The sequence below is a fragment of the Nomascus leucogenys genome, chromosome 12, assembly GCF_006542625.1.
Source record: "Nomascus leucogenys isolate Asia chromosome 12, Asia_NLE_v1, whole genome shotgun sequence".
NCBI classification, from domain to species: Eukaryota; Metazoa; Chordata; class Mammalia; order Primates; family Hylobatidae; genus Nomascus; species Nomascus leucogenys.
The window spans coordinates 15,955,884-15,964,606 of record NC_044392.1 but is presented as its reverse complement, the minus strand read 5'-3'; the positions used below and the strand labels follow the sequence as shown (position 1 = coordinate 15,964,606).

The 8,723-nt window shown below is 55.7% G+C and overlaps 1 protein-coding gene across 1 annotated transcript; it reads right to left on the bottom strand.

Annotated features, from left to right (window-relative positions):
* Nucleotides 1-248: 248 nt before the first annotated feature.
* FOXE3 (forkhead box E3) lies at nt 249-2,226 on the bottom strand. Its single transcript, XM_030823549.1, has one exon. The coding sequence runs from the start codon at nt 1,985-1,987 to the stop codon at nt 1,025-1,027; it is 963 nt and encodes a 320-aa protein (XP_030679409.1). The 5' UTR covers nt 1,988-2,226; the 3' UTR covers nt 249-1,024.
* Between the last annotated feature and the right edge of the window lie 6,497 nt (nt 2,227-8,723).

The window sequence follows — 8,723 nt, the reverse complement described above, 5'->3', positions numbered from 1 at the left end:
CTACCGGGCTGAGATGCAGGAGATGGCATTTGACTAGGCCTACTATGTGTACAGCTATGGCTGAATCACTTCCTTTTTAAAACAAAATTATGTTAGCCACTTAGGAGAATCACTTCCTAATCCCATTTCATGAACTTCTGATTGATGTCTCACAAGGAGGTTCACCTCATGTGGCAACCCAAGATCTAGAATAAAGCTCACCCGTCTCCCCAGACCACTCCCCCAAGTCATCAGCCAGCACACCAAGCCCAGAAAAAAGTTTCTTTCTTTTTAATTAAACCAGCTTTAATTAAAAATAATAATAACCCAATAAGTCCTAAGTTTTCCAGGGGGTGGGGCAGACGTAAAGGCCCACCAACTCCCCTCTCAGTCAGAAGCCCTGGTGCTGCCTGTCTCTGAAATCTCCAAGAAGTGTCCTCAGGGCGTGAAGAAGGCAGCCAGGTGTGTCTACGTGAAAGGGGGGCTCTCTCCCAGGAAGAAGCTGAGGGCAGACAGGTAAGTGGAGTTGGGGGGCAAACTTGTGGGGAAATGAAGGGACGCTAGCAAGTAAGTCATGAACCCAGGAGTCTGACCTCTAAAGTGTCGGAAAAACATGAGAGAAGGTTGATGAAGTACAGTCGGTGGAGGAGGCGGCTTGGGATCACAGATCTGGCTTCCAAAGGCTTGGAACTCACCAGGAAACCTGGGGTATGGACTCACTGGAGGCGAGTCAGCTCCGGGGCAAGGGACCCATAGACAGAGCTGGGGTGGGGGGGGGCGCCGCAAAGCTGGGGGCGCTCACAAGTGGAGGGAGAAGAAACGAGAGGCTGGCAGGTCAAAGGGGACGCTTCTGTCCGGTGGCGAGATGGTGGGAGCCTTCCCAGGGATGGGGGACGGAGAAGGATGTAGCAGGAGTCTGAGTCCGGGAGGCCACGACGAGAGGCGCAGGGTGTGCTCCAAGCCAGGGTGGGGGGCAGAGCGCTCGAGGGCGGCGCCGCAGGCCGGGGGCACAGGTCGCACAGGTGCCTGCCCGCGCTGCGCAGGCTCACAGGTAGCGCTCCAGCCCCGACGCGAAGCCCGGCTGTCTCAGGTAGGCCTCCCCCGGGCTGAGCGGGCCGAGAGCGGCTGCCGGCCCGGCCAAGGCCAGGACGGGCTCAGCGGGCAGCGGGCCGGGGCCGGGGCGCGTCGCGGGCAGTACTAGGCGGTCGGGGACCTGCGAGTAGAGTGGCGGGGAGGCGGCGGCAGCGCAGGGCGGGAAGGCGGCGGCGGCGGCGGCGTCGGGCGCGGAGCAGCAGGGCGGCTCGGGTACGCCCAGCCCCGCCAGCTCCGGCTGCAGGCTCACCAGGCTGTCCACGCTGAACAGGCGCGCGGGCGGCGCGGGGCCCGGGCCGGCAGGGGGCGGCGGCGCCAGCAGCGCGGGGCCGGGCGCGGGCGTGTAGGGAGCGTAGGGGAAGTGGAGCGGCGGCCCCGGCGCCGCGGTCGCGTGCGCTGGCAGCTCGGCGCGCTTGAAGCGCTTGCGGCGCCGCAGGAAGCTGCCGTTGTCGAACATGTCGGCGGCCGCGGGGTCCAGCGTCCAGTAGTTGCCCTTGCCCGGGTTGCCCGGCTCGCGGGGCACCTTGACGAAGCAGTCGTTGAGCGTGAGGTTGTGGCGGATGCTGTTCTGCCACTTGCGCGGGCTGTCGCGGTAGAAGGCAAAGCGCTCGGTGATGAAGCGGTAGATGGCAGCCAGCGTGAGGCGGCGGCCCGGGGCGTGCGCCAGAGCCATGGCGATGAGCGCGATGTACGAGTAGGGCGGCTTCCCCCGCTGCAGGGGCCGCCGCCGCCGCCGCCCCGGGCCGGGCGCGGGCGTGGGGGCCGCCTCCCCGCGGCCAGCTGCCGCCTCCTCTGGCTCCCGCCCTGGCTCGGCTCCTGCGAGCGGCGACGGCGGCGGCCCCGACGGCGCGACCGCTGGCAGGGCAGGGAAGCCAGAGAACGCGGCGGGCGGATCCATGTCGCTGCGTCCCGCCATCGGCTGCGGCAGCCCCTGCCCGCGCGGCTCCGGGACCGCAGGGGCCGCCAACCCGCTTTATATGGACACGGCCCCCCCCCCAACCACCGCCGGGGGAGAGGGCTCAGGCCTTCCCTGCTGGCCAGCGCCTCCCCTCTAATTTCCTCTCCCAGCCCCCTTACTCTGTTCACGGTACCCTCCTCCATTTCGCCCCTCCCTTTCTGCCTTTGGATCAGTTTTTCCCAGACCCAGACTCACCCCTTCCCCATCTCGGTTAGATCAGCCCCTGGCCCCATCCCACTGTATTTGGTCAGTCCCCTTCCCTTTCCACTCCTCCTTCTACCCCCTCTCCTTTGGATCATTCCCAATCACAAATCCAGCCATTCAGTCTCCCAGCCCCCTCCCCCATTTTGCTCGTCCCAGTAGTCGGTCCCCTCATCCTTCTCCTGGCCTTCCATCCCCAGCTGGGACAGAGATGAAGGCCGCCTTGCCAGCCCTCAGTATCCTGATGGGGAGGCGTCAGGCCCACTCACAGACATTAGGGAACCTGGGCCAAGGTAATGAAGCAGCGGGGCAGGGCAGAGCCAGGCCGGTTTTGTCTCTGGGAGGATGTTTGACTGCTCCAGATCAGGGTCACCATCTCGCCTCTCTGCCACCCCCCTCCCCCATACCCCTGTCCTGCCCTCCCTCCAGGCCTTGAGAGCATTCTCTGAAAAAACAGAATCGTGGAAAGTGGTGCGGCCGCTTTAAATGAAGAGCCCCCAGGAAATCCACAACTTGGAGCTGCCTTTCTGGCTGCCTCCTCTCCACACCCCCCTGATAAGAAAACAGCTTTTCTTCACACACAGACACACACACTACAAAATGTAGGCTTCCACAGACTGGGGGTCTGAAAGAGCCGCCTTTTGACCCAGAAACACCACACTCACATCTCACTGGGGATGGGGGGTCTTTGGCAGTGTTTGTTAAAAACTCAGTCTGGGGCCGAGCGCGGTGGCTCACGCTTGTAATCCCAGCACTTTGGGAGGCCGAGGCGGGCGGATCACGAGGTCAGGAGATCGAGACCACGGTGAAACCCCGTCTCTACTAAAAATACAAAAAAAAAAATTAGCCGGGCGTGGTGGCGGGCGCCTGTAGTCCCAGCTACTCGGAGGCTGAGGCAGGAGAATGGCGTGAACCCGGGAGGCGGAGCTTGCAGTGAGCCGAGAGTGCGCCACTGCACTCCAGCCTGGGCGACAGCAAGACTCCGTCTCAAAAAAAAAAAAAAAAAATAAAAAAATAAAAACTCAGTCTGAGAAATTCCACTCACAACTGGCATCCAGGGGGATGCAGCACCCAGCCTATTTTGGGAAACTTCTTCTCTAAAGAGACAGGAGAGACCCATCCCCAGCTCCAAGGGAACCACAGGGTGAAGGAGCCTTGTCTTAAAGTGGGTTGTCCTGGGGACAGGCAGATCAAGGGACTTGGACATGGAGCAGGGCTGGAAGGACAGTGAGCCCACTGAGGTGCCTGAGATGCTGAGTTTAAGGGGAGCTCAGTCTCAGGGCCTTGCAAGTGCAGTCAGCACTTGAGAGCCAGGGCCTCCTTACATTTGGGGCATCTCACTTGCCCCATCCTAGTCCCCCAGCCATGCTATAGAGGGTCCCTAGATATAGGTGACCAAAGCTAGTTATAGCAGGCCTGTAAACTCCAAACTCAAAATCCAGTTCAAAATCCAAACTCAAAGCATGGAGCTCAAGGGCCCCTCTCTCAGCTCCAGTCTCAGCTGATGACATCACAGCCACCATTACTGAGCATTTTGTATTTGGTAAACACTTTATGTACATTATTGCACTTAAGTTTGGGCACCCCGTGAAGTGAGTACTGTTATTATTCCTGTTTTGCAAATGAGGAAACTAAGGTTCTGAGAGGTTAAGTGGTTTCCCTGACTTCACACAGCTAGTAGTAAGTGGTAGAGCTGGAATTAAATGTGAAGTTCAAAGCTCTAGCACCCCACTCTTCTAAGAATGCCATCCTTTAAGGCTGAGCTGAGATATTAGAAATAATTAGAGTATTTCCAGCTCCCACAACTTCAGCTGCCAAAGTAGATTCTTAGCTTCTCTCCTCACCTCCTGGTCAGCATATCTAGGTGCCCGTTGGGCATAACCACATGGATATTTCAAGGTATCTCAAACCCAGATGTCCTAAATGAAATGCATCTCTTCCTCTACCCAGTACATCCTCCAGCCCTGGCCGGCTCTCCTTCCAGCATTCCATATCTCAGCAAATGGACCTCTCCCCTTTCCTTCCCACCACCACCAGATGAAAGTGTGGTTATCATCATCTTGGGCTCCTTCCTCCCCACTCACTCTCCACATTCAGGCAAACACCAAGTCCCGTCAATTCCACATGGATCCCAGATCCATCCCTCCTTCAGTTCTCCTGGCCTCAGTTCAGCCTTCATCGCTCACCAAGTACTTCTGGACCAGTCCCTTAGCAAGTACTCCAGGCAAGACAGAGATGAAGACTCGAAATCTGGTGGAGAGACAGACAACTGCCAGTTACGATAGAGGTAGCCAGAGGGGCTACAGAAGCAGAGAGGAAGGAGATGACACTTGGAGATCTAGAGACAATCCCTAACCCACAACAATGAAGAGTCAGCTCAGTTTATATTCTAGCAGGGCCTGCCTCAGAACCCTCTTCAACCTACCCACCCTGCATTCTTTTTTTTTGTTTGTTTTGAGACATAGTCTTGCTGTGTCACCCAGGCTGGAATGCAGTGGGGCTATCTTGGCTCACTGCAACCTCCAACTCCCAGGTTCAAGCAATTCTCCTGCCTCAGCCTCCAAGTAGCTAGGACTACAGGTGCCCGCCACCACGCCCAGCTAATTTTTGTATTTTTAGTAGAGATGGAGTTGCATCATGTTGGCCAGGCTGCTCTTGAACTCGTGACCTCAGGTGATCCACCTGCCTCCGCCTCCCAAAGTGCTGGGATTACAGGCATGAGCCACCGCACTCGGCCCCACCCTGCATTCTGCCGCCTGAAGGTAGGCCATATGGAACACAAGACGGTGCAGTCACAATGCCCAGCTCACCAAAGAAGAAGCCAAGACAAGCCACTGCAGCATCAGGAAATCTAGCTTCAAGAGCAGAGTGACCTGGGGCCAGTTCTCATTTGAGCCTCATGAGCCTCGGTTTCCTCAAACGGAATAATGGAAGCCCCCTCTCAGCATTTTGAGAGCCAAATGAGATCATATATGAAAGTGCCTGGCCCACAATGGCACTTAGCAAGAGGTGCTTTCTTTTCCTACTACACAATTGGCATAGTCAGTATTAAACCAGGGGAAGGAGAGAGGCAGGGCCAGAGAAGTTATTTCAGCACCTGCATATTTTCAACCAGGTGCAACATAATCCTGCAGCTAGACTCAAGTGCAGACCAGAGCTGACAAGGTCTCATACATTGCCTTTCCCACCTTCCCTTAGTGATGGAGCCCCTCCAAAGCACCCACCACGGCCTCCATCTCACACTTCCAGGCAGTGAGGGGGTTGAGGGAAAAGTGGCTTTTATTACCACCTGTGGCTATGTGCAGTTTCCTTGTACTTTCAGTGTTCTGGTCAATGCGTACAGCCTAGGACATAGTACGTGTTCAATAAATGAAACTGAATGTGTGGTTGGCTATGCTAATCCTGGGAAGGGTGGGGGTGGGGAACTAGGCCAAAGGGGTGAGAACCCAGACTTTGCCAGTTCTTTATGCCTGTCTGGCCCCCTCTATTGGGCCTGCTTCCCGGAGCTGGAGCCGAGCAGGCCAGTGTTAGGGGGCGGCCCAAGGGCTAATCCGTGTTTTCAGCGTGGCTGGGCCCTCTTTTCACAGGCCCTGGGCCGGACGTGATGCGGCTGAGCATCCGGGCATAAGATGGCCAGTGAAGGCGGCCTCTTTCTCATGGGCCTGGATTCCAGGCGGCCCAGCGTCTGAGTGGAGCCCCTGGGGCGGGAGGAACACAGTGGCTGGGCTGGGCAGTCCTTTGTCTGACCACACTGGGTGGATATTCGGGCTGGCAGGAGGGATTAATGGCCAGGGATTGGCCCTGGGGCCGGCCTTCCCACTGCCCTTTGGAGGCCAAAGGCCCAGGTCAGGGCACACAGCGTCGATGACTCTCTAGATAGGAGTGGAAATTCCCACCCTTGTCCAAAGCTGTTAGCACTAGCCCTCAAGACTCCCTGCCCCCAGCCCCAGCTCTGCAAAGGCACCACTAGCCAAGACAGACCTTGAGGCAAGGAACATGGGGTAGGGGCCAGGGCTTCCCAACTACTCTGCCTAGGAGAGAGGGCTGAGGCAGAAAGGCCTTTCAGGTCCTTGGCCCAAGATACCCATCTTCATGATTGCCCTTCAGAGCTCTGGGAAGAAAGAGCCATATTAACTCAGTGAGTGCCCAAGGGACCAGCCTGAGGCTCCTGAAGGCTTCCTGGAATGTTCCTCAAACACCTCTAGTTTGAGGCCATCCCAGAGTCATTTATTTCTAAAGCCCTCCATCACAGCTTCCACCAATCTCAGAGCCCAGAGTCTGCAGAAGGGGCTCTGCAGCCAAGGAAATCTCAGATTCCCCAACACCATCTCTTGCCACTCAGAGGTCCTGAAGGCTGCTGCAGGGCTTCCTCCCTCTTCCGCCCAAAACTAGAGCTGCCCAGGATACTGCTTGTTCCTCAGAAGCCCGAGGCAGGCAGTTTCCCGCTGGCTGGGCCTGGCAAGGCCTTTTCTGACCAGGCTGCTCCTGAACTAGGGATGACGGCTGCAGCCCCATCCTTACCAGCAGGATCTGACTCCAGAGGGCCTGAGCCAGGCTCAGGAAAGGTAGCAAGTACAGGCCTGACTCTGGAGAGAGTGTCAGGGAATAACCCAGGAGGAGGATGCCCCCATTGTGATTCTTTATTCCTCATGCTCTTTCATTCAGCAAATTCCAGTCATCTGTGTCCAGGCTGCCCTGGGTGCGGGATCCTATGGTGAGTCAGACTGTTCTCTGCCTTCACTGTGCTCAGGTGGAAGCAGCCCCTGAACTTCCCCCATAAAAGGTCGTTGGTGTATGGTGTGGGTAGAGTAGGGACTGCAAGAAGAAGAGACCTCACCCTGTCTGGCAAAGTGGGAAATGCATCCCAGAAGGGGTAAAGCTCCAGACGGCCAAGTGAGGAAGGCCCCAGACTGGATTAGGGGCTCAATCTCTGTGGCTCCATAACATCTCCATCACTGCGCTTACCTTATCATGTTATAATTGTTCCTTCATGTGTCTGTCTGCCCCATTCGACTTTGTATGCACTGAGGGCACATACCATGTCTCACTCAACTTTGGATCCCTGGTACTTAGTATAGTGACTGGGAGAAGTTGATGAGTAATAAATATGTATCAGATGGGTGGAAGGTTGATGGCCAAATACCAGGTGGAGACAACCTTGGGTGCAAGATCTGAAGGCAAGTGTGTATTGTCCATTCTGGGATGTGCAAGACTTTTTAGGAAGTGTTTTTCTTAGAGTTACGCAAGTTATGTGTGTAAAGTTCTTAGAACACTGCCTGGTACATATCAGTGCTGTGTAACTGTTAGCTGTTGTTGTTGCTACTGTTATTCGCTGTGGCTGGTGTAGACTGCCAAGGGACTGAGACAGGAATGTAAATGGGCTCAGATTGGAGATGACTTTGTGTGCTGGACCAAGTAGGACCTTTCTAGAGACAGGGAGTCTGAAATTTTTCCAGCCGGGGAGTGACATGATCAGATGTCTCATTTAGGTCACTCAGTCTATCAGGGGATGGGCTAGAGAGGGAAGAGGCTAGAGGCTAAGAGACCAGATAGAAGGCTGACCATGTGATGAGATGTGAACTAAGGCTGTGGCTCTGGGCCGCATTAGACACTTCACTCAAGACGGGGATGGAGAGAGAACCTTCAGCTGTACATCTCAGATGGTGGCTTAAACATTGACCTGTCACACCGTCCAGAAACTGGCCATCATCCTTTCCTTTCTCTCCCTCCCCAACCACCTCCAGTCTCCAAGACCTGTTGGTTCTCAGAAAGTTCTGTTGAATCCATTCTCTTCACTGAAGACTGCAGCAGCCTCCTGGCTGGTCTCCCTGCCTCCTCCTTGGATTCCTTCACTCAGCAGCTAGAGCAACGCTTCATCTGTGGCCCCTGCTTAAACACCTCCAGTGGCTCCCTGTCGCTCTCAGGGCTCAGGCCCCGTCATCAGCATGGCTGGCAGGCACCACACGACTGGCCAGTGAACCCCTCCTTCCTCATTTCTCACCGCCCTCCCTGTTCCCTGATTCCCTGCAACACACACATTCTATACTGAGCCAAGTAAGTGCCAAGTCTCCTCCCACTCTGCGTTTTTGCTAATCAAAATTACAACAACCCGACTGGCCAGCTTTAGATACAAATACTGTCTCATGTGTTTGTCTAACTAGCCCTTCCATCTCCAAGTCCTTTATAGCAATAAGTCTCATCTTTCCCTCTGAAAAACTCAGTTTCCACATTGTCAAACAAATAAGCAAATGAAAACCCGGAGAGTTTTCCCATCCAAAGGTAGAGAGGGAACTAATTACTTCTCCCACTGGCCCCTCTGCCAGCAGGGCCCTTTCTTCCCTAACCTGCCTGGTGTACTCCTGCTTGTCCCTTGAGAACCACTCACAGAGGATAACCATTTCATCTGCTAGAAAACATTTCCCAATTTCTTGCTCCTTCTCCAGGCAAAAGGCCTGCTGGCACCTCTGGCCTGACCGTACCCAGAGACTGGATC

What these genes read in the sequence shown, in the direction of transcription:
- FOXE3 (XM_030823549.1), bottom strand. Translation starts at nt 1,987, where the DNA reads ATGGCGGGACGCAGCGACATGGATCCGCCCGCCGCGTTCTCTGGCTTC.